Raw genomic sequence first — 26437 nt, 5'->3', positions numbered from 1 at the left:
GTAAAGAGCACTGATCTCTTGGGACAAATATATTTTTATATATATGTATGTATGACAGGAAGGGTGTCTTAGCTTAATCAGTGTGATATGTCTACTATTTTAAGTCTGACGGTAGCATTTAAAAGATGCAGGAGGCAGGCACAGAGTGTTTGGCAGTCAGTATCCTTCCACAGGTGATGATACAGTAGCTGACTGCAGTTGTAGGTCACCCGAGGAGCTCTGCTCACTAACACTTTGCTTCTCTAATCAAGAGCAATGACAACATGCCAGCCTGCAACATGCTGATCCTCCATTACTGATGTGTGTTCATGATGATATGAAAGTTACTTTCACTTCCCGGGGACTTTTCTCTGGTCCTTCTTTTCTGTTTCAAAATGATGCAGTTTTACAGTACAACGTCTGCTGTAATCAAGTTATGTCCCATTATTTTGTGCTATATAATTTAATATGTGACAAATCCCTGTTGTGGCAGTATTAATATAGTACATTTAGAATACAAGAGTGACCTGGTGTACTCCCATTATGTAAATAAATCGTGAGACTAGAGATTAAATTCAGTGTAAAATGCAGTAAATGTATCATGAGGGGATGCTGCTCTGACGTAGCTACAGGCTCCACAAAGGCAGACTTAGGCAGCTAGCTCACACACAGATATCCTCACATAATGGAACTCTGTTTTAACATTTGGAGAAATTATCATTACATCCAATCCAGATAAAAGAAAATAAAGTCTCTCTGGGGATGTTCTCAGAGAGACAGGGGCCCTTTCCCGTTGGTCTTTGCTGATCATTTTGGAGGAGATTTGTCATCATCCATTTGCTGTTTACATCAAAACAGATTTTTCCATTTAGCTTAAGGTTTTAGACTGACAGGCTTTTGGCTCAGAGTTTCTTTGCTCTGGTCCTATTTTTAGTGGCTTTGGCCACGAAAGGTTAGGTTACAAGCTGACCCTAAAAGTCACCCAACATTTAAGAATTTAAGGACAACATTTCAGAGATAATCTTTATCTGATTTGGAGCAAAATCTGTGCAAATGTGAAAGTTCAGAACTTTCCAGACAACACTGAAGGCTGCAAATGTTCATGAATCCTTTTACCTGTTAAACTAAAGTGATGGTTCATTATCTTTCAGGTCAATTCTTCCTTTGCCTTATCAGTTGGGCGTACAGGGGGTACGGAAAGTATTCAAACCCCCTTAAATTTTTCACTCTGTTATATTGCAGCCATTTGCTAAAATCATTTAAGTTCATTTTTTTCCTCATTAATGTACACACAGCACCCCATATTGACAGAGAAACATGAAATTGTTGACATTTTTGCAGATTTATTAAAAAAGAAAAACTGAAATATCACACAGCCATAAGTATTCAGACCCTTTGCTCAGTATTTAGCAGAAGCTCCCTTTTGAGCTAATACAGCCATGAGAACTTTCTCCCATCTCCCAACTGCATCTCTGGAGCTCAGCCACAGAGATCTTTGGGTTCTTCTTTCACCAAGGCTCTTCTCCCCCAATTGCTCAGTTTGGCCAGACAGCCAGCTCTAGGAAGGGTTCTGGTCGTCCCAAACCATTTTAGGATTATGGAGGCCACTGTGCTCTTAGGAACCTTAAGTGCAGCAGAAATTTTTTTGTAACCTTGGCCAGATCTGTGTCTTGCCACAATTCTGTCTCTGAGCTCTTCAGGTAGTTCCTTTGACCTCATGATTCTCATTTGCTCCAACATGCACTGTGAGCTGTGAGGTCTTATATAGACAGGTGTGTGGCCTTCCTAATCAAGTCCAATCAGTGTAATCAAACACAGCTGGACTCCAATGAAGGTGTAGAACCATCTTAAGGATGATCAGTGTGATATTTCAGTTTTTCCTTTTTAATAAATCTGCAAAAATGTCAACAATTTCATGTTTCTCTGTCAATATAGGGTGCTGTGTGTACATTAATGAGGGAAAAAATGAACTTAAATGATTTTAGCAAATGGCAGCAAATTAACAGAGAATGAAAAAATTTAAGGGGGTCTGAATACTTTCTGTACCCACTGTAGAAGTTTGGTGAGTTACATTCCCTAGATTTTATTGCTTCTAGTAAAAACAAACAAACAACAACAACAACAACAACAAAAAAACAGTATAAAAACAGTACATCTAATGTACATTTTTGTTGCACTGTTGTATTTGAATTTTCTTTGATCAAATTCAAAAGAGTGCAAATAGAAGACAGACTGGTTGGTGGAGAAACACCACCCTTGGAGTGACCTACTTGATTCGATGCCACAGGAAAATATTATCTATAGCTTTTACTTTATACACAGTATATATAAAGAGGAGAGAGCTTTGTTTTTGATAAGATGCTGCTGGGTAGCAGCAATGATGTCACAGCTATAATCTCATGATGAGAGCCTGGTTGCTCTGTTGATAGATGCTCAATCACAAATTACAGCTGTTTGACACACCAGAAGGGCATCAATATTTACCAGGCATGGTACGCAGCGGGGCAGCAGGAGTTCGTGCTGTCGAGCTCAGCTTTTAGACTGCGTTGCACTCTGACAGAACCGATTAAATAGCGGAGGACACACAGGGAAACCTCATGCATTCTGAAAACTTGGAGGCTCCTTGGCTCTTCAAATGTCAGGTAGGACCGGGCTTGATCCCCAGGTTTTTCACCATTCTGACATTGTGGAGTACATATTCTATTTGTTGTGTGGTTAACAGAGGGCAGTAAACTGTATACTTTCAAATGTCATGATTTCAGGATATTTTCTATAGCGAGCCTCCTCTATGTGTCTAAAATGAGTGTAAAAGTCTGATAAAACTGACAATTTCCTGCTCACCATGACTGATCCATCTTGTAGATTGGAGAGAGAAGCAGACATACAGTCTGCCAAAATCAAAGCTGTCAAATAGCTTAAATAGCAGCTCTAAAAAAAAAAAAAAAGACATTTAGCACTAACGTGTCCTCTTACAGGATGTTGAAATTTATAGCTGAAACGTTTAAGGATTACAGTGCATTTTGTGCCACATGAAAGCCTGTGCAGTTAATGACATAGCTGCCACTGACGGTCCCAAATTTGCCACAGCTATCTGTAGGGATCAGATCCAAGTCTGTGCCACATCCTGTGATATCACTTCAGCTGTGTGGTTTGCCAGTCCTTTGATATGATTTTGCTGGTGACTGGTTGATCATTAGTCTAAAAAGCAGCAGTGGGGTTTAGTTTTGCCTGGGCAGTAATTGGACCGCTATACTAGTACTATATACTTTTTTTTTTTTTTTTCTGTTTTTCTTCAGAAACTAGTTTGTCTTGAGAACCGAGTTTATTGATCCAATGTAATCCAGATCTGAGCCTGTTTTGTCATTTGGGTGTCCATCAGTCTGCAGTGGTTATAAGTTAACGTCCTTGTGTTTCTTTGTCAAGTCAACCCATTTAAACAGGATGAAAACACAGAGCAGTTTTGTGTATGAGCCCCTTCTTGAGAGGGCTAAACTGATTATGGTGCACTTATTCAAGAATGTAGGGGGATAATATAGAAGCTCTTCCCTAGAGATGGTTTTCAGAATGAAATGAATGTGTTATAATTTACGTTTGAGGTACTAGACATCATACAATGTTTACAAATGCATTGTATGTGAGCACAGAGCACATTTAATATGGGCTAATGTGGTTTGTGCTTTAGTAACAAATACTGGCAGTTTAATCTGAGCACGGATGCTGATCCATGCCCTGTGTATTTGTAGACAGATTATCAACATCAGCCTCGTGGCCTGGCCAGCCTATGTGCCACTGCAGCTGTGAACAGCAGCGCCCTTCATTATCGTAATGCCTTGATGGTCAACTGGTGGTCAAGATGGCTCAGGGAAAAGCTGATATCAAGTGAGCTTATAGGATAAATAGTAAGTGCTTTGAATCTGTTTGGCTCTGTTGAGGAACAGCCAGTCTCTGTGAATTTAGCAGAACTCCCTCCAGCGCTTAGTAAAGGCAGTTGTGTGTTTGTTTTGCGTTCTGAATACCAGCTGTTCCTGCTTGGATTTACAGTAAATGACAGTGTCAAATGAGTTCCACTGTTAAGTCCATACCAGTGGTTCACTAATCAACACCAGTACGGTGCCCAGCTCTGATAAGTAATCATGTCTTAATGTCGGCAGTGTTTATTAGTCACACATCTCACAGATTGTTCAGTAAGCACTGTAGCAAATCAGTTGTTTAATGAATGCTTGGTGTGGTTATGGGAGTTTTCCTTGAGTGTAAAATTATTGTGTTCTGTGTATGCATTCATTGTTCATGTTTATAAGGCTAATCAGTTCAACTACTCAAAAGTATAAAATACAACTACACAATGCAGTCTGTTGTCTGCAGTGTGGTCTGTCAGTCCAACACTTAAGTCCAGAGAGAAAAGCCCAGACAGTTACTGGATTCTCATGACAACTGGTGAAGAAATTCATGGTCCATAGAGGATCAGTACTAATGACTTTGGAGACCCTCCGTCAGACCAGGTCACAGTTTCACGAGTCCAGATCTTCTGTTTATGACTGAAATCTGCTGTTAGCTTGCTAACATTAGCATGCTAGAATCCAAATGTTAGTAGAAAGGAGTGTAAAGACAACAGTTTGTGGTTATATGTGGTAGTGACTTGCTGGAGGTCTTGTTGTCATTGTGCGGTCGTCAGACAACCAGCGGAGACTCAAGGAAAGAAATGCATCAAGGAAACGCAAAACCAGCTGTAAAAAAGATGCAACAGGTAAATTAGAGATTAATTTGAGTTGATTTTTGGTGTGTCATTTGAATTACAGCCATTAGCATGGCTCTGGACATTTAGTCCTTCACTGATCCACAAGAGGTTCAGACTCTCAAAGTTTCAGAAATCACTTTCATAGAGTCATAATAACCTAGATTTTTACAAAAATGTCCTTATACTTATTATTGTTATTATTTTTATATTATGATCATCAGCCTCTTCATGTACCCGTCCACTGGTTATGTCCCTTTTGTCTGGTGCTCTCATTATCATGGCCATTCACTGTTTGAGGCTCTACAATTTAGCTGTGAATGTTCATGTTGAAAAACTACAAAACTTTAATGAATAACCTGCAGTTTTTATAAAAGAGGCAAAGGTGTTGAAATTGGATCCTTGCAAGTGCACTGGTAAACGACAAATAATGATTTCTGTTGGTTTTCCTTATTCTCTCTTACCACCTCTTCACTCTCGTCTTCTCTCTCTCTGTCTTATATAAGCAGGCCAACATTCACACCACAGAATGATGGTTTTCTCAGTGACTCTAATCAACCAGCCATGTGCTCTAAGTCATCTCCTGCTACGACAATGTCTGTCTGTCCTGCTGCATTTCTCTTGTTCTCTCGCCGAGCTGTCAAAAAATTGGTGGTAACTGCTTATTAACTGCAGTCACATGTGGAATGGGAGTCCAGAGACCATATCAACCTGGTGTTGCCGTTGGACAGGAACGTCTATAGGAAACGCTCAAACAGCCTTAATGACATTTTCAGCAGTCATTCAGTATTCTCTCTTGTAATCTGACAAAAGCTCTGTACTAAGGATTATGCTCTCTCTCTCTTTTTTTTCCCGTGTTTGAAGGTGGTTGTGGACCACTGGCATAATTTAATCTTCATTTCTGCTGTAAATCAAGAGTAATATCACAACTGATCATTATAAAACAGCTCCAAAGCAACAATTTTAATTTAATATAAATATTAATTATAAATTAATTATTATTTATTTACAGTGAGTTTAATAATTTTCTTTTTTTTTTTTTTTTTAAATCCCTCCTTCAATTAAGACCAAATGTGTATTGTTGGTATGTGGTATTGTTGGGGTGGTAGAAGAAATATTGATAGTTCAGTGATTAACATTTAAAACTAAAGAGTGTTTTTTTTTTTTTAAACAAAGGAAACTAAATACATAAACTTGCCACTTAAGAAGAATACTATCTTACCTTTTTTTTTTTTTTTTTAACTTTTTCAAAACTAAGTCAAGCGGTGATTCACCTTTCAAAGTAGTGCAGGTCACTGCAAAGGAAGCACCATGAACAGAAGCAAAAGTTTAGTTGTAGCTGAGTAATTTATTCCCATTATGAAAAAGCTTTCTGTTTGGACTAAGACGATACACTTTCCTCTTCAAGATGAGATGTGCAATTAGTTTCCACGGCAACCATGCTATTCAGTTGGAAAATGTGTTTGTTCACAATGCCCTCGACTGCAAGGGAACACCAAGTCAACAAAGATGTTATATTCAGATTACGTTAGTATTTTACTGGAATACATGTTGTTCCAGTTGTGTGGCTGATAAGGTACTGTACTGTTCTTATTGAATAATAATAATATCATTATGTTTATCAATGTGTCCAACAGCGGAACGACGATGAGGCTGTGGTGGACAGAGGGGGAACATGGTCCCAACAGAGAACCGACTTTGAGCAGGAAGATCTTGAAGGTACCACGACTGACACGAAATGCATCAGGAATACAAAGCGCTCGAAGCACTAAAAGGCTGCTGCAGCTGAGTCCGCCCACTCTGTCCTTACAACTGCTGCTTTCCTCTTGACAGCTTTTTCATAGTTAAAAGACAAGAGCAGAGTGGGAGGCAGAAGCTGTGGGTGAGATGAGTTCGCATCATTAATTTCATAAGCACTGAAAAACATGGACAATCAAAACAAAGATGCAACCAGTACAACTGAGTAGCTTGAGTAAGCTTTGCCCATCTGTATCTGCAGACACAGATAATGATGCACAGCTTTTCAGTGAAAATTTCAAGTAAATATGAAATCTGCTTCCATACATTTTCATTTAAAGGAATCCCAGACCATTACACTATATTTTGCTAAAAAAATACATAATAATGAAGGCCGTATGTATGGCACAGCCAACTGCAAAAAAAAAAACAAAAAGAAAGAGGCAAAAAATCATATAAAATAAAAATGTCTTTGTAAGAATTGGAGCTATTGAAATGCTGTAGAGCAGGTTCAATGTGTTTCAATAACAAATACAGTGATTTTTAATTGACAATATTCATCCTATGTGCATGGGTAAATGGTTGAAGGATGCCTTAATTAATTACCTGTGTCAGGCCAATGTCTACTGCGTAGCTGTAGCAAACATTCTGGAGAGCACTGTATATACTGTATGTGGTTGTCTGAATCCTCGTGTCATACTGCAGTGAGCTGAGTGGGCTGACTTATGAGCGCAAAAACAGATATGCTCTCTCTCTTTCTCTTTCCATCTTGCTCACACAGTCTCACAACCGCATAAACACAAACATGGACACACATACATGAACACAGTTGCGCAAGGCATTTTAAAGGTAAAAAGAAAGGATTAACAACTAGGCAGCACATATTCACACAGCTGCAGGCTAAGAGTGTCTGCACAGTAGTTTACAAACAATAGAACATGAACATTAATCTCTAATTACTAAACTGCAGAATGACATTTTGCACAACACGTGTTTGCTCTGTAAATTCACACTTTTCACTTTCATTCTCGTGAAAATACATTATACGCAGCATATACACTGTACAGTGGCACCTTCACTGTACCATAATCTTAAATGCCACTGCTGACCAGGAACACTATTACTATCACATTTTTAAATATTTACACTCAGATGTGTTTAAAACCCATTTTGATTCATGTATTAATTGTTTGTGTGTCCATAAGCACTAATTCAGGCCATGTTTTTATGAACCAGATATGAAGCCAACATATTACATTATGTAGTACCTGCACATTTATTTGCATGGGTTTTTTCATGTGGGTGGTATAGTAGATTACTATGCTTTGTTGCTGTTTCTGTTGCTCTATTTTTCTATTTTTTTTTCAAAGAAAAGAACCAGTCAATATTAAATGTCTTCCTACTAAATCTTCCAGCAAAAGAAGCTGTTTTATATATAAAAAAATAAGCACAGTTTTTTAGTTACTTGTTATTAAACAGAACCAAACGTCACTCATAGAAAACCCTTTAATAACCTGTTTTTCATGCTGACAAGGTAATTCTGACAATGTTTCATTGTACAGCCTTAACAGGTGATATATAACTTGGCGATCAGTGTGGCATGGACTATATAGCAGCAGTAAGCATTACATTATTACATATTATCTTTTGAGCAATGCACTTCATTACAATAAAAACATGCAGGATAAAGCAGAGACCCATGATGAATAATAAAGCTTAATAGAGTAAAGCAAGGAAGTAGTGCTTAACCATGATCAGTGAAATCACAATGATTATCTGTAAAGCTTCTGAGAACACACACACACACACACACACAGTGGCAGTTGATCTGCCTTTAACCTCTGTGGGACTTATCCCCAGGCCACAGGACTCTCTACATCGGGGTCCATGTCCCCTTGGGCAGTACCAGATACCGAAGCCACCGCAGGCACCGTCACCATGGAAACAAGCACAGGAGGAGGAGCAGGGACCAGGCCCTCACCTTGGTTGAGGGTAGAGAGTCTCCACTTTATGGTACTTTTTATGCATCATGGCAGAATTTATTTATTTACTTTTCCAAAATGTACTACCTTTTGTTATCTTGAGATATTTGATATGACAGTGTCAGTTTGGACCACTTGCGCTATTCCTTATGTCCCCAGACACTCCCTCCCAGAGAGTGCAGTTCCTGCTGGGCACTGAGGATGATGATGAGGAGCACATTCCTCATGACCTCTTCACAGAGATGGATGAGATCTGTATGAGGGATGGAGAGGATTCAGAGTGGAGGGAAAGTGCTAGGTACTGTTAGACTGCCATGCCATATATGTGTATGTGTATGTGTATGTATGTATGTATGTATGTATGTATGTATGTATGTATGTACATAGTATTTACACACAGTCATAACCTACATGTCATTACAGAAAGCTCTGATTGAATGGACTGGTCATGCCAGTGAGTCCACTTATACTGATGAGAACTGTGTGTCTAATGTTTATATTTAGATTACATTAAGTAATTGCAATTCATTGTAATTGCTTGGGGAATTATCGTCATGTTATTCTTTTTTTTCTTTGGAACTTGTCAGTGTTAATCAAGACGTAGAATTTAGTTATCACATGAATTACGGTGTTCTGTTAAAATGGTAAATCAGACATATTTTATTTACACTGATACCCTGCTGAGAGGCAATAAGGAAGGAGAGTAAATTAGTAAAACTGAGAGAGGGAAAGAAATATTAGAGCTAAATGTGAGGAGAGAGGGACCCAGAATGAGTGTTGTCATTGCCGATAGAACAGATTGCCCGCCAGTTTGTCGTCTGTGGGGCCTCCCCTTACTGGAACTCACTCTCCTGTTTCAGGTGGCTGAAGTTTGAGGAGGATGTTGAGGACGGAGGAGAGCGATGGAGTAAACCCTATGTAGCCACCCTGTCTCTACACAGTCTGTTTGAGCTGCGAAGCTGCATCATCAATGGCACTGTGCTGCTCGACATGAGGGCTAATACCATTGAAGAGATTGCTGGTAATTCCAGCAATAATACAGATGAAAAAAGAAGTGTAAAAGTGTGTGTTTGTTGTCTTCCTGCTGGGACTTTGTGATGCCATTTGTAATCTCACAATATGAGCTTATTCTTTTTTTTGCAAAAATTCAGTTCACAGTTCAGTTCACAGTGGAACAAAAGTCTGTCAGCTAGATCCCTGAAACATCAATCCAAACAGCTCGTCTGTATCTCCTTCAGACATGGTCTTGGACCACCAGGAGTTATACTCACCACTGGGGGCTGAGCTGAGAAAGAAAGTGCGGGAAGCGCTGTTGAAGCAGCACCATCACCAGAACCAGAAAAAGTTGGCGAACCGCCTACCAATTGTACGCTCCATTGCTGATATGGGTCGACGGACATCGGAACTCCACCTGGACAAGAATGGTGAGCAGAGAGCTGAGACTCTGTCCTCTGCTGCAGTGGTTCCCAACCTGGGGCTTTGGACCATCCAAGGGGTTGCAAGATATATAGTGTCTTATTGAACAAATTTACTTTTTTGAGCCTCTATAAATGTTCAAATAAAACCCCCCGAGAAGGAAAAAAAATCAGTCTTTGGTTGAACTGGTCACCACCTGTTGATGTACCATATGCAAAGTATGAGAAACTTTGTTTTAAGAGGCTGCAAGTCGAAAAAAGTTGGGAACCATTGCTGTTTTGAATTCTGTAATGAATCTGGTCAGTGGTGTTCAAGTGTGGATACTTTATAAATGTGCAATATGTGCATGTGTCTAATACGCATATGGGCTTAACTTGCGTGTGTTCCACTCACCATCTGCCCACCCACCTGCCACAGCCCCATTGAAGTCAACAGGTGCTGATTTATACAGCCTGCCCTTTCCCCTTTACCAGCTTACAGTTAAAAAACATATTCTAGAGGGGAGTATTCTCATGGTTTGTGTTGATATTGGCAACTCAAAATAGGTTGTTTTTGTCAGGTTGAATAAAGGTTGATATAAAAAAGCAATGTTCATAAGTACATTCTATAAATACACAAATTTATTTGCTATTGATCTTCGTAGTACGAGTACTGTTTGGTTGAATTCTGGGATAAATTTAGTCCAGGACAGACTCACAATTGGAAGCATTTCTTGTCTATATCAATGCCAACTGCATTTTACAAGCTTCAGGTCTGCCAGAATTCCACATGACAAATTTAGGTGCGCAGCACACACCAAACTGTTTATTTATAACTGTTTATTCATTTATTAGTGTGCTAGAAATCTTGGTGGCACATCACGAGCAATTTAATTTCATTGTGGCATTTTAAAGCTGATTTCAAAGCCATGTTCTCTGATAAACTTCTCTTTGTGATCATATTAAACACTGTAATTAGTGTTAATTTGTTTAGCAAATACAGAAATTAGGCTAGACCTGTCAGCCAGCTTGGCAGTAATCACATTACCATGAGCTTGGATTTTTTTTTTGTTTTTTTTTTTGAGGCAACAACAGCGATGAAAATCTGGGTGGTTTTACCCACAACAGCACCGGTAGAAGCTGTCCTCCATGATCTGTGTGCGATCCTCACTTTTGTTTTCCCTTCTAAATATATCCTGTGTACTTGGTCAGTCTCAATAGTCACAATAGTTAGTGAAATCATCAATTCAGATTTGTTAAGACCTTTTTGGAATTGAGACACAATTCTCCTATCTGGATTATCCAGGTCAGATGTCATCCTCCCAGTCTCAGCTTGCGGGTCCGGATGGAAAAGGGGATGTCAGTAGAGAGAACAGTTCTGTTGACTTCAGCAAGGTATGGTACACAGATTGCACAGTTGTACATAATGCTGTATTTAATAAGATATATAACGTTGTGCATGATGAGTTCCTTTGATGCTTTAATTATAAATGATAACAGGCTTTTACTTAAGTTGAATTTTACTTGTTATTAAGCATCTCTGCATTTCTGTATTGCTACTTTTATTTTTTTATTTTTGCACCATTGTTAAAATGGCATGGGAAACACTTTATTCAGAGTAAGGATTATGGTGTGGATCTGTCATGATACGGCAGTGTACATTTAACAGTAGCCCAAATGCAATTCTTAGCCTACTAAAAGTATGTCATCTTTGACAAATATGAGCAGACTGCCATTTACTTGTGTGTTTCGAACAATGAACAGGTGGTCATTGTTGGTCTTTAATGGAATGGAAAGGCCGTTTAGTCAGGGATTAGGATTATAACCATGTTAAATATTATAAAAGTCATTCAGCACTGATGATAACCACATGACAACCACACACATAGAAGACAAAGATAAAATCCTTGTTGATACCTTTTGCATAATGTATATGAGTTTAACCTTTTGTCCAGGTCATTATTTGAACTGTCTCGTGTGCTTTAGCCTGTTCATTGAAAAAGTTATAAAACATGCTCTGCTTTTATGTCCACCTGTACAAGCTTTTTTCTTATACATGCATCTTCTCTTACGACTTATACATTTCTGGACCAGCCACTGATTTTTATTTATGTGACATACAGAGAAAAATAATCACTTTTATCTCTGAAACTTTTCAAATCAGCACTATTCCAGTCCAAGTAAACAATGACCCATCAAAGTATCACAGCAATTCTTTTTGATAGGCCCAGTTCCCCCACAGCCATATGAACAAACAACACTCCAGTCAACACTTATTATCTTCACATAATTATCACTGAAAAATCAACACGTTTAATATTCAGAGATTTTCTATCCAATGAATGAAAGAGTGGAAAGCAGATATACAGTAAGGGGATCGGTTTCATAGTCAGGGTCTGCTTGTATACACTTTTAGGCTTCATACTTTTGAGGAAAGAAAGACACCCCATCCTTGTAAAATAATATGCAATTGATCAAACTGTCACCTATATTTCAATAATCTTTTGTAATATTTAATAGGACCACATCTGTGACTTATTTGAATTTTTTATCCTATAACACACAAAGTCGCATTATATTTAGACAACAGTCTAGTCAAACCATTGCATTTGGGGCCCAGTGTGAGGATAAACAATAAAAATAATGACATATTTATAGAAAGCTGCTTTAGACGATAAGCTAACTGGAAAGGGTGTCACCGCCTTTTGTAGGATTTTCTAAACGCTGTTCTTTGTATCTTCTTTCAGATAGACCTTCACTTCATGAAGAAGATCCCTCCTGGGGCTGAGGCGTGTAATGTCTTAGTAGGAGAGCTGGAATTTCTGAACAAGCCCGTGGTGGCATTTGTCCGTCTTTCACCAGCAGTTCTGCTCAATGGGCTGGCTGAAGTTCCCATCGCCACAAGGTTACTGCAGGCTGATACTGTACACCATGCTCAGCCTCTTCAACAGATATCTCTTATTAACCCTGATGAACCATTTTTGACCTTTGCAGTAAATATTATGGGGGGTGAAAATTTTGATTTGATAATGTATTTAAAATTTGGAGAGTCGAAAATACATCTGTTTTTCCCTTTAGGTTTCTGTTTATTCTCTTGGGGCCGATGGGTAGAGGGCCTCAGTATCATGAGATTGGTAGGTCCATTGCAACACTTACGACAGATGAGGTAAGAATTCCTTATTAACAATCAGCATTTTCTGGGTTTTTTTAAAATACATGAATGTTTTCAAAAAGAGGGTGGATTGGTTTTAATGTCAACCAGATGTCGAACTCAGATTTTCTGTAGGCAGTTTGCATAAATTCACAGTCCAGCAGAACTCAACAAATTTCTGAAGTGATAGAACATTTCTCAGCATGAAACACAGCTCAGAGCTTCTATGACATGCTTTTGGTTCTTAGTCAGCTCTCATGTCCTCCTTTTTTTTGTCTGGGATTTAGGCTGCTATCCATCACCACTCAGGAAAAGATGGGGTTTGACAAAGCCAAACTAGTATACACTCTAATATCCTAGCCTTGCTTCTGTCTGTACAGAGTTTGAATAGTGTGTTGCATGTTTATATGGGGTTCAGTTGACAAGGGGCACTAAACTGCCCATTAGTGTGAATATGAATACGCTTCAAATGGGTGGTGAGGCTTCCACATAAGGTACATGTACACTGCAGTGAAAGTTTGAGCCAGAACTGTATTTAAAAGCCTGCTTTCAAAACCATACTTTTCTATTTCCAGGTTTTCCACGATGTTGCCTATAAAGCAAAAGACCGGAATGATCTGATTGCTGGGATTGATGAATTCCTCGATCAAGTGACAGTCCTGCCTCCAGGAGAGTGGGACCCCACCATACGGATAGAGCCACCGAAAAATGTCCCATCTCAGGTTAGTTGGTCACCTTCGCTTCTTTTTGTTTAGATTCATATTTATATTACATGTCAGTCTCAAGAATTTGTACTTGAAAAAGAACCAATTGCTGTGCCCTGTTTGTTAAACAGGAGAAGAGGAAGAAAAGTAACATCTTGCCTAACGGATTAGTAGAGGGTGATGATGAAGAAGAGCATGGGGGCCATGGTGGTCCAGAACTGCAGCGCACTGGAAGGTGGGGGAGTCACAAAGGGAAGCACAATGTGCAGTGGTGCTGTTTAAAGTGAATTCTGATCAGCAGTAGAATAGTGTAAAATCTATATACAGAGGTGTAGAAGTATTATTTTAAGTACCACATATTAAACTGTGGATAAGCAGTGCTGAGGCAGTACAACATGCAGCCCACTCACTACACTCACTGCTACGATGCAGAGAATTTACTTACAATTTACAAAGTCACTGCAACACATTTATTTTGTTGTGGTTTGTAATATGTAAAGAAGAAGTTTTAGGGTGCCTGCAGTTAAATATTTTATTTTATATTTTATTATTTGATACCAGTTTTTACTTTTTGCAGGTTTTCTAAAACTGAAAAATCCCACTTTCTTACAAACTGAATGCTGTAATGTTCATCGTCTATTTCTGGGTAAACTTGGTGTGTAGTTGTAGTCATAAAGTGGTTTCCATAGAAACATCCTGCCTTGAGATCAGATCTCTATTTGCAACTAGACTTCACTGTTACAGGGACATATCACACTGAGCCATACTCAGAGTTGAATGTTGGAAAGAGGGCAGTGGAAGGAACAGAAATCAGTGAAACAGAAAAAAAAATGTGCACACTTTTCAAAAATAATGCTGAAACCTGTACAATTTATCTTAATATTAATTGTTGTTTCAACATTTTAGTGGACAATCAAAGTGAATACATTTCTTTTCATGTTCCCAGGTGGTTTGGTGGCCTCTTTCTAGACATCAAGCGAAAGGCACCCTACTACCTGTCCGACTACACCGATGCTATTAGTTTGCAGTGTGTGGCCTCTTTCCTTTTCCTCTACTGTGCCTGCATGTCCCCTGTCATCACCTTTGGAGGACTGCTGGGTGAAGCAACAGAAGGACGCATAGTAAATCACCTGCTCTTTCCTCTAAATGTTCACAGTGTTCTGCCAAAACTAGTTGTACACTGCTGTGCACTGTACTAACCCTTCAGTACATTAAACCAGAAAACAGCTGCAGTTCAGTATGATAAAGACTTTGAAGGTAACTTTTGCTGAGTAATCTTTTTGTCCTCTTTCTATTTCCCAGAGTGCAATTGAGTCACTGTTTGGAGCCTCGCTGACTGGAATAGCCTATTCGCTATTTGCCGGACAGCCCCTTACCATTCTTGGCAGCACGGGGCCAGTGCTTGTATTTGAAAAGATATTGTTCAAATTCTGCAAGTATGTTTTGATTTAATGTAACTGCACACATAAATCATCTCACTAAATGACCAGTGACCTTGGCCCATTGCATAATTTTGTGATTACATGTGTGGTGTTTATCAGCTTGCCCCTGGATAAATTCTGTGAAAATGAATGCACCATCTCCCTGACATCTGGCCTCCTATAGACCATTTAATGTTATCACTGGATAAACGAAAGATCATTGCATTTCATTGTGATAATGACTTTCTCCAATCTGCCACATTGCAAGCAGTAAATAATCAATTTGTGATGTGTTGTGATCTCAGATAGGTTCCAGTGTTATTTTTTCCCCCTCCTTTTATCTCCACACAGGGAGTATGGCTTATCCTATCTGTCACTGAGAACCTGCATTGGTCTGTGGACAGCTGTCCTCTGCATTGTGCTGGTGGCCACAGATGCCAGTTCCCTTGTTTGTTACATCACACGGTTTACAGAGGAAGCCTTCGCCTCACTCATCTGCATCATCTTTATCTACGAGGCCTTGGAAAAACTTATCCACCTAGGGGAACACTATCCCTTTAACAAGAACAACAACCTGGACAAACTCACCATGTACTCGTATGTGCTCACACAGTGTACTGTTTAAAGTAGAAAAAAACACTAAGTACATTTCTTGGAGGTACAGTAAATCCCTGATGGATAAGGGATTATTTAGTCACCCAGATGTTCATGTGCTTCCACAGATGTTCATGCGTTGAGCCTTCTGACCCTACCAACGGCACCCTGAAATTCTGGGACATCAACAATATCACTGCCTCAGAAATCTACTGGGAAGCGCTGGAGGTCAAGGTACTACCCACGCCGTCTTGGAATAAAAAAACAAAACAAAAATAATAATAATGTTAATAGCTATGTGTCAGTCATGGAGATTTTAAATGCACACAACAGCAGGAATTATTAAGTTACACAAAGAAAAAAAAGAAAAGAACACATTTAGGTTTTTTTTTCCACCTTAAAGTGGCGTGCTCTCCCAGATGGAGGAAGCTGAACAGAGGAGATTAAGGGCATGTGGGCTGGATTATATTGGATTACTCATTGCAAATCACTCTAAAAGCACATTTTTTGTACTTTGTTAAGTTTTTTTTTTGCAGACGTGGATGTTCATTTGTAGGTTTGTAGAAACCTAAAATCTGCTGATGCTGTTGCTAATCATATGAAACTGCTCTCCACCTATTGTTGCAGGACTGTATTGAAAAGAGAGGAGAGTTTGTGGGCAGCGCCTGTGGCCCTCATGGACCCTATGTTCCTGATGTCCTCTTCTGGTGTGTCATTCTCTTCTTTTCTACGGTCTTCATGTCTGCCTTCCTAAAGGAGTTCAAGTTCAGCAATTACTTTCCCACAAAGGTACTGTTCATCCTACCTTATCTTCACATTAGTGAGCTTAATGTTCCAAGCAAGGAGACAGTGCTCCATCCTCTGCTAAACAGAGTACCACAGTGCAGTGGTACACTCTAGTGGTTAAATATGGGTACTGTGTGATAGAGAGAAAATGGAAATGAGGAGTCAATTATTTTCTACAATGCTTTTGTTGAGTTTACAATGGGTAAATTAAAAGAAACTGTATTACTGAAGGGCATTTTGAATAACTTCTCATCTCTATCAGGTAAGGTCCATCATCAGTGACTTTGCTGTTTTCTTCACCATCCTTACAATGGTCTTAGTCGACTACGCCTTAGGGATTCCTTCTCCAAAGCTAAAGGTTCCCAGTGTGTTTAAGGTAAAAACAAAAAAATTGTATACGTATCAGATTTTATTAACAAATACAAATTGCTTAGTAACTCTATCATTTTTCAAAACCAAAAAAACCCAAAACAAAACAAGTCCTTGTGTCAAACCAACTATAATCAATTTTTAAAATCAGCCAACCAGGGATGATCGAGGTTGGTTCATCAACCCACTGGGGCCCAACCCCTGGTGGACAGCAGTCATAACGGTGGTCCCAGCTCTGCTTTGTACCATCCTCATATTCATGGACCAGCAGATCACAGCTGTCATCATCAACAGGAAGGAACACAAACTTAAGGTATGTTCCTGTCCCAGCTTTGAACTGTGGTTGTGTTTCTGCGTTAGTAAGATGACTGGCTTGTATGTTATGTTGGAAATGTGCCGAAAGTACATCTGAATTACTCATCTTCATTTTCATGTGCTGGTCCTTCTTCCCCCCCACCCCCCATCAGAAAGGCTGTGGGTACCACCTGGATCTCTTCATGGTGGGGGTGATGCTTGGTGTGTGCTCCTTGATGGGCTTGCCGTGGTTTGTAGCAGCCACCGTGCTCTCCATCACCCACGTCAATAGCCTGAAGCTTGAGTCAGAGTGCTCAGCTCCCGGTGAGCAGCCCAAGTTCCTTGGCATCAGAGAACAACGCTTTACTGGCCTCATGATCTTTACCCTCATGGGCTGCTCTGTCTTCATGACATCTGTGCTGAAGGTCAGTCACAGTCTTTTTGGAATTTTTCCCTTTTGGTCTGTGTGTACTTATTCTCCCAGTATTACTGATGTGACTTAAAGTTTCCATTTGTAATTGTACTATACACAATGTTGTTGAAATAGACAATAATGACATACACAATAGAGTTACTTACATGATGCTTTCATTGTTCTTCAGTTCATTCCTATGCCTGTGTTGTATGGCGTATTCCTTTACATGGGAGCATCTTCTCTTAGAGGAATTCAGGTAAAATGATTTGAGTTTCATTGTATTTAATGCAGCCTTTTTTTCTTATACTCTATCACTACATGGGTAAGCATGACAAGGCAACACTTGCCTCATTTTGAACTTTTGAACATGAATACCTTTGCAACTGTCAGTGGACTTAATGCAGTTTTTATCATGTAAATTATGTTTATCAGTTTTCATGCCCTCACCAGGCATGAAAACGGCATGAAAATGATCTGCAGTCCCAAATTTAAAATGTGATTAACAAACACTTTAGGACCTTTACTGAATTCGGGTTGTATATGACACATTTTTTTAGATTATCTGTGTGGCTGAGATTAGATAGAGAGCTGGTCAGTGTTGTTAATTTGTTGACCCTTCTACCAGATAATCTGTGTAGACTGTTAATTCTCTCCAAGCCACAATAGGGGATCTCCTCCATATTGTCTGGCTGCCCAGATAAAAAGTGTTAATTGGCCACTAGTGTGTTCCCAGCATTTACAGAACACCTGACTGTTACTTAATTGCCCTGTCTACTTCTTATTTTCTCCATTTCAGAGTACTTTCTATTGTTGGTTTTGAAAATTATATTTAACTAAAGATAAAAATATGTTTATCAGGAGATCCAGCCTGTTACAGTTACACATCCAGCAAGCACAGAGTAACTTTTACTTTAAACTTGTTAGATGTTGGACCTTCTCCAGCAGCTAGTCAACAACTTTGGTGTTTCGTGATGGGGAGGCAGGATTATAAGGTTTATAGGACCTTTTTTGCTTAAAACAGCTGCCTGCTGCTGCTGACTTGAAGAGAGCGGACTCAACCACATTTAACTGACATTTGATGCTCTCGTGAACCCTGTTACATCACATGTATAAGCTGTTGTAACTCAAATACAACACACATTTTTAAAAGAAAGATCACTTAAGAGTTGTTAATCATTTGTCCTCTTCAGTTCTTTGACCGCCTGACACTGTTCGGTATGCCCGCCAAGCACCAGCCAGACTTCATCTATCTGCGACATGTACCCCTGAGGAAGGTGCACCTGTTCACCATCATCCAGCTCAGCTGTTTGGTTCTGCTCTGGGTCATCAAAACCTCCAGGGCTGCCATTGTCTTTCCTATGATGGTGTGTAAACAGTCCAATTATACCATCTGCAAGCCTGTTACACAATCTGCACACCTTTCACTAGACACCTAACTGAAGTGTTAACAGGGCTCACAGTTATGATACCGGGGTCAGCCATCGACGCTGTGATTAATGCAGGAGTCGTCAGATAAAATAAACACGAAATTAAAATGACTTAAAAATTGGTCAGGATCATTTCACTTTCTCTGTGTTAGTTTTGTTTTGTTTTTTTCAAATAGATGTTCCCTTTAATCTAGCGTAGATAATTTTGCAGGTTTAACCATTGGACTTGCCACAAATAATGCTGGTTTGGGAGTCTTATTTTGGCATACCCCACTTTTCAGCATAGTATTTTTGCTCCTACCACCACTGCCTTTTTCCCATTTAACTAAATGTAACTCCATCTACCTCTTCAGAACAGTACCCCATATAGGGGCAAAAGTCACCAACAGAATGTGAAGATGTAACAGTTCTGACGTTGAGACATCTGTGCATTGTGTTGCAGAGATATCTACTGAAGTTAGCATGCTAACCAGCTAGCCCTGGCTTGTGATGCCACTTTGTACCTCAAGAGGCGATAGTGAGTTACTGTGGTGTCCAGGCTGCCCTCAGTCTAACACGACAGGATGAAGAAGTAGTACATGCGAGTAGGCTATAAATCGCTGTGTGGCATTCACCCTCTCTAGGTGATGTTCCTCCATGCTTTCCTCAAGCTCAGGTATTTGTTGCTGTTGCTCTCCTTCTCCCTCATGTCCCTCCACCACTTATGGCTCATCCTGCAATCCTGCCACCACGACATCTTCCATGTCCCTCTAACTGGGCAGACTGGGTGGGTTGAGAGTGTATTTTCTTGTTTCTTACAATAAGGATGGAAACCTGCCCCCTTTTTGTTGGGAGTATGAACTTGACAGTTGACCAGTTCTTACACATTGCCGCTTTAACACATATGGTTTTCATGGATTCAGCTGTTTTTACTGTGTTTGTCAAATCCTGCAGGTGTTAGCTCTTGTGTTTATCAGGAAGCTAATGGATTGCATCTTCACTAAGAGAGAGCTGAGCTGGCTAGATGACCTCATGCCAGAGAGCAAGAAGAAGAAGCTTGAGGATGCTGAAGAGGTGCTGTTTCTATCATAAACTATGTACTTTTTCACCACAATATGCCTGTCAGTGTTAATTTAATGTTAATAATAATCACATGCATTTAAACTGTAATTTATTCAATCTTCAGGAGGAGGAGCAGAGTATACTGGCAGAAGATGAGGGGGGAGTGCAAGTGCCATTAGAAGGGTACAAGTAAGTTATATTACACGTGTGAAGCTTTAAAAATGAACATCACCGTTTTTTTCTAAATTCTATTTCATGTACAGTACACTCTAATTTTTAAATTAATCAATTATTATATGGCCTGTCTCTTCACAGGGGAATACCTATCATCAACATCACAGATGAAATGTCAAAAGGTTCTTTTGGAAATACTTGGAACCCCAACAGCTAAGACATTTGAGAAACAATCAAGAATATTATAGTAAGGTTTTGCACTGCTGAATATACAGAAAACTTACTCAGAGGTGAACAAAAACATGGTTGGTTATTACAAATTACAAAACTAACATCTATTTGACTAAAATATGGACAAGTTCAGTTTATGAACAACAAAAAAAAAACCCAAAAGAAAACAAAACAAAAACCCCAAAACCCGTGTGAACACGTGTGAGCACTAATAAGAATCGGTAAACATTTCAGTTACAAAACAGTGACAGTATTTATCCAAAAGGTTGGCTGCTATTTTGCTCATTACATTTTTTGGCTTTTTCTGGCTGTATATGCCTGATATTTACAGAAAGCCTTTATGAAAAAATAAATCTCACAAGTTGTTTTTTTCCCTCTTTTGTTTAATGGTTTCAAAAAACAAAGTGCAAAAATTATGTGTTATGGTTTTAAATGGGGGGTTATGTGCTGGACTACCTGTTGGCCATGTGTGTCATTTTTACACTTTGGTCTTTATATTTTTTTTTAACACAATACAATAATTCAATATAATATAGACAGTATATAATAATGTGACGCTCTGAAAGGGGCTATACTGAATGATACGTTTTTTTCCCTTTTGTTACTCGAAGTATGTTTTGTTATTAATTCTTCTGTACTTTTACTCATGTAAAATTTTTAATGTAGGACTTTTACTTTTAATACAGAATTTACACACGCTTACATGCATAGTATTGACACACTGCATACCATTCAGTTATACACCTATCTTTTCTTTCTTGATGCTAACAGTTTACCACAACATTCACAGTATTTCCCCACAAAATGAGAGTGCAATATGAGAAATGTAAGGTGAAGAAGATGAAGGACAGTGTTGTGAGTCTTTGTCACTGTTCCTTCTGTGTGTTCTTAAATCTGCATTGTGTTCTGTGGTTTATCAGTCCTTCAAATTTAGTTTTGTAAATCTCTGTGCGTAAATGAATAACCGTGTTATTTGATGTGTTACAAATATTCTGCCTGTTCATGAACCAATGAAACCTAATTTAGAATTTTCTCGTGTTGTTAATGTCAAATTGTACTTTCTAAATTTAGATACTACATTGCTAAACAGAATGTAATCTGCAAAAAATGGAAAAAGTTGGTCTTGCTGAGAGACTGTTTTCATTTTTTTTGTATTAATTTTGTTATATACTTTGTATTTTGAGATACCATCATGTCAACATGGATTCTTTGTCTGTTTATATACTGATCCCTTATCATTCTCTCTCTTCTTATCATTCTTCAAGTTCTTTTCAGATATTGAACATGATATGAAATTAAATATAACAATCTAGTAAATATTTTATAATCTTAAGGTCATTCTTGACAATGACCATATAAAAACTCTCTGAAAAGCCATACACAAATGTATACAAAGTCCTATATATAAAATGCCTGTAAAATATATGTTTCTGACATATGTTCAAGGGACAATTTTCAATCCCTCCTAATGATTGTGACTAACAAGCCTAAGATGAGAATGAGTGCTTTAAAATATTTACTAAAGGACAATATAAATTTTTTCAGAACCAAATACAAAAGCACTTTTTATGCTAGAATATCCAATAAATATTTATATGAGAAATTATTTATCTCTATTTATTTTGTGGAATGAAATAAATATGTATGCTACGGAATACCTAACAGAGACTTACAGTATTTTGCTTCCTTGTGTCAGTGTATTGCTTATACTGTAAATGTAATGATCTCATAATGTGCTTTAAAGTTGGTATAGTTTATTTGTCGCAAATTTTTTAAGCTTGGTCATAAAGGCATTTAACCCTAAAACATTCAAATTCTGATCCACATCTGAGAATTCCAATAAGGTTGAAATGTTGGAGTTCATAAAGAACTGAAAAGGGGTTTATTTAAAAAAAAAATTACTTAACAAGCACAATTTTACGATGTATATTTTATCAGTGTTATTTTAACTTAATAAATTTCTATGAGCACTCTTGTTTGCCTTGTCACTGTCACACATACATACACTCAATCCTAACTTTGCATATACATTAACAACTGCTTCGTTGAATTTACTCAATTTTAATGTTGAAAGTGGTTGCACGCAATACATTCATCTAAATCTAGACATATTTTTTAAGTTGTACTTAGTATTTTTGAGTAATTTCAAATAAATTATGTAAGCAGTTTCAGAACAAAAATTCTAAGTATTTGTTACTCTGATTTCCTTAGTAATTAGTGGTGCGGGGTGTAGCACCACTAATTTTTTCTTACACCTAGAATTTCGGTTCGTAACTCGTCCCACACTGTTGAGCGCACACCAACAAATTATACATCAAAACATGCAGCTCGATCGGACTCGGTGTGTCTGTATTTTTTTCTCCAGAATATTCAGGTTTCACAACATAATTTGTGAAAAGCTGCAAAAAATTTCCCATAGAGAATGAATGGACGAGGTCAAAAAAGTGTCAAAAAAGTAAATAAAAAACATCAGCTGCTCTGGCATACTTTCACCTAGAAACACCATTCAAACTTTAAAATGTAGACATAAGTCCTGTGTATTCAAGGTGTGCACAGCTTTTTTCCTAAGTTGTGTAGTTTTTGAACGGTGGCCCTTTAATGATCATGAGTGATTTTGGAAAAATTCTGAGTTTACAGTGGGTGTGTATTGCAGAATGTTCCAGTCTAGAGTGGGAGCTTAAAGTGTAGAGGCTTTTAAAAAAGACTCAGAAATGTTTTTTTTTCACACGATGACTACAGCCACAAATTTTACTCTACAACAGTGATATTCTCCAACTTTGTAGCCACACTTGTCTTCTTTCTCACAATGTGTGTACTTTATCGGTAGGATTTACGGTTTTTGAATAGTCTGCCTTTTACTGACATGAGTCGCTCTCAACTGCTCCATTGACTCCAATGTAAATCGAGAAGATTTTTGGAGAAAAACAGAAAATACCCTTTTTTAAACTCTCCATGTATTATATTGTTGTATTTATATATTGTTATTGTTTCTGAACAAAAAACTGAACAAAAATCTTAACTGAAAAAGTAAAATTTCGATTTGAAAAGTATTTGTATTTGCCTAAAGTCTTTGTCCTTTGTTTTTATCATGATCATAATCAAAATCAACTAATTGAAAACTGAAAATCATAAAATCATTCAATGATCATGAAAATTCAAATTTTTGCATATTGCATTCACTTCATAAATTATGACGCATTGCTCCGCCCTACACTAAAGTAGATAAGCTGATTTTCTGAGTAAAGAAGTGTTAATATTGGTATGGGTCTCAGCAGCACTGGCCCTGTATTTACTTGGTATGGGATGATATCAAATTTTGCAGTATGGCACACCCCTATTGGTTTCTGTGTTTTGTTTCATAATACATGACCTGTGATATATGGTCTGACTCAATTATCACTGGCCAATCATTAGCCAATCAGAGATGACATCCCACCTGGTTGTTAGAGGGGTGGGACTTAAAAAGGGCAGGTGCCAGCCGCGAGGACGCTAGACACAGGCGGACAGGTAGACGCTATAGTCGTGAGTTCATTAAAATCTGTGAAATACTGTTGTTCAAAAGGTGAAGACCCGGGACTTTGAGTCAAAGTGCAACCTGATAGAACCGGACGCTGAGCCGTGTGTTGGAGCTGGTTTCAGGTCGTGGTTCAGCTAAACCACGGTACCACTGTGACCACCACGCAATGCGCCATTACCGCGCCGGTTCGGAGGAGAGGAGAATGCGTGTGCGCGGAACACGGACTTCCACCGAGTTTCTGAGTGAGTATGAAGACAGTGTGAGCACACAGAGGGAAACAGACCAGGTGTATCAGACTGTGAATCACTGTGTTTCAGATGCTGCAGCGGAGCGGCCCTGGTTTTTCCACCACGTTAGCCACAGACGCCATTTTCTGCTCACGACCGCGCACACGCTCTCGCACACAGCCTCAGTGCGCGTGTCTACATCGCACCGCTCACCTTGGACAGGAGGTTTGGAAACGGTTTTCTGGACTTTCTACGAAAAGTGAGTACACACGACATTTAAATCCACGATTTCAGCGCGCCAACGACATGGTTCCGGAAACATTCACAGTTTACGGTGACACGGTGCGCTGGTGCTACCTGGGGTTATGTTTTAAGGTGGAGCTCACCTGGTTCTGTTGTAAATATTCTTTGAGTATTGGTGGTTTAACATATTTAAATTCTGGACCGTGATGTGGTTCATGTGGTAAAGATAAAGGCTGAATATGACATGTGGGACAGCGCAGCTGCACGGAGATAATTAGGCCTCAGCGGCCTCCTCAGTTCACGTTTGTAAACCCTCAGTTCACCTCCCACATGCTCAGGTTATCAGGGGTATGTGGAGACAGGCCTGTAAGTCCTCAGAGTTGGACAGAGACGCAGTTTTTACTCACATAAACCTTTATTATACTAGTCCAGAGCTGCAGGTCAGTGCACGTGGACTGTGTGTGTCTCAAGCGCACCTGCTCCTTTGTCTCACAGGTGCAACAGCGGCCTGGGTGAAGGGGAACCTGAGGCCGTGGTTCGCTCTGACTGCAGCTGCACCACAGTCATCCTCACTCAAACATCACAGTCTCCAATAAGATCAATAATTATGACAGGAAATTATTATTCCCTGATCAGTCTGTGTGTATAAAGCTTCACACAGATGGATTTATATTCAGTGAACTGATGTCCACAGTGTGTGAGTGTTGGACAGGATCAGTCCAACCGCCACAGGTGAACTCTGACCTGCAGACTCAGACTGAGCTGGTTCTTCTTCTTCTTTCAGGTCCACAAACAGATCAGCATGAGAAGAAATCAACAATTAGTAAGTGAAGTTTTTATTCTGCTGCTGGGGTGTGTGTGGTCGGCTACTGTGCTGACCTCGCATGCACATACGCGCACACACACACACACACACACACACATACGGCGACTATGCCAATCTGTCTCACCCTCTTTTTCTTTCTGTCTCACACATGGCCATCGTGCCATAATTATTATTGTCCGCTTGACCAATCGCCCGTCTGTCTATCCCAGAGGTCGGCAACCTTGAATACTCAAAGAGCCATTTGGACTGTCTCCCACAGAAAACACCCAGAGCCACGAAACCCTTTGACATCTAAAATGAGGATAACACTGCATATATGTGTTTTTTTTTTAACCTGTATGCTTTGTATAAAAAACTATAGTGTGTTGCAGTTATGAAATCAGTGAACTGCTACAGAGAACACAAAATTTTATTTCTGTATGTAACAAAAACATTTTGGACTCCGAAAAAACAGAGGCTTGGTTAATGCTTACTTTCATATAAAATACTCAATGTCTGTTTGAGTCCTCCTCGTATTTATGAAATAAAAATCCAAACTTAAATTATCCACCTGCAGCGAACCAAAAATGGCATCTGCTTCTGTGTTCCGTCATCACTTTATCAAGTGTGGAGCGTGCAGTCAGCTGTCAACTAAAATAAAAATACATTTAAATTAAATACTCATTATTTATTTTCCAAAGTCACAGGGAGCCACAGCAGAAGGATGAAAGGGCCACATGCGGCTCTGGAGCTGCGGGTTGCCGACCCCTGGTCTATTCCCTCTCATAGACTTTTCCTCCTACAGAATTTGTTCCTGTCCATCCAGTATGGCTGCCATGGGTCATCTCTCTGTCTCTGTTGGTCGGGCGGTTGTTTGTTTGTTTGCTTGCTTGCTTGCCTGTTTGTTTGTAGCGTCGATTTTGACTACGTGGGATCAAGAGGCTATACGAGGTATTTGACTTTCACTTCTTTGTTGCTGGGATGTCTGGCCGCCGTGCCATAACTTTTCCTCCTAGAGAATTTGTTCCTGTCCATCCCTCCGACGTGGCTGCTGTCTGTCCGGCCATTTTTTATTTTGAGCCTTCAAGAGGTATGAGGTTGTTTGCTTGGCCACCATGCCATCACTTTACCTTGTCTCTGTCTTTCTGTCTCACCCTGTCTCACACACACACACACACACACACAGACTCTCACTCACACTCACACATTTTTCT

The 26437-nt window shown here is 39.2% G+C and overlaps 1 protein-coding gene across 1 annotated transcript in view; it reads left to right on the top strand.

Annotated features, from left to right (window-relative positions):
- The window catches only part of LOC121194818 (sodium-driven chloride bicarbonate exchanger-like), a 29397-nt gene extending 7051 nt beyond the window's left edge, over positions 1-22346 (top strand). The window contains exons 9-33 of the mRNA XM_041057882.1: positions 116-173; positions 2554-2621; positions 6349-6430; positions 8309-8461; positions 8590-8728; positions 9291-9451; positions 9669-9854; positions 11131-11219; positions 12572-12729; positions 12903-12990; positions 13551-13697; positions 13811-13914; positions 14626-14800; positions 14982-15115; positions 15452-15697; positions 15823-15928; positions 16322-16483; positions 16743-16856; positions 17001-17162; positions 17317-17568; positions 17746-17814; positions 18749-18922; positions 19919-20038; positions 20151-20215; positions 20342-22346. Coding sequence (XP_040913816.1) covers positions 116-173; positions 2554-2621; positions 6349-6430; positions 8309-8461; positions 8590-8728; positions 9291-9451; positions 9669-9854; positions 11131-11219; positions 12572-12729; positions 12903-12990; positions 13551-13697; positions 13811-13914; positions 14626-14800; positions 14982-15115; positions 15452-15697; positions 15823-15928; positions 16322-16483; positions 16743-16856; positions 17001-17162; positions 17317-17568; positions 17746-17814; positions 18749-18922; positions 19919-20038; positions 20151-20215; positions 20342-20417 — 3288 coding nt within the window. The 3' untranslated portion in view covers positions 20418-22346. The remainder of the gene's footprint in view (positions 1-115; positions 174-2553; positions 2622-6348; positions 6431-8308; positions 8462-8589; positions 8729-9290; positions 9452-9668; positions 9855-11130; positions 11220-12571; positions 12730-12902; positions 12991-13550; positions 13698-13810; positions 13915-14625; positions 14801-14981; positions 15116-15451; positions 15698-15822; positions 15929-16321; positions 16484-16742; positions 16857-17000; positions 17163-17316; positions 17569-17745; positions 17815-18748; positions 18923-19918; positions 20039-20150; positions 20216-20341) is intronic.
- Positions 22347-26437: the final 4091 nt, after the last annotated feature.

This window comes from Toxotes jaculatrix, chromosome 15 (assembly GCF_017976425.1).
Source record: "Toxotes jaculatrix isolate fToxJac2 chromosome 15, fToxJac2.pri, whole genome shotgun sequence".
Lineage (NCBI taxonomy): Eukaryota > Metazoa > Chordata > Actinopteri > Toxotidae > Toxotes > Toxotes jaculatrix.
Note: the sequence above shows the minus strand (reverse complement) of the source record. Positions and strands in the feature narration are given on the sequence as shown.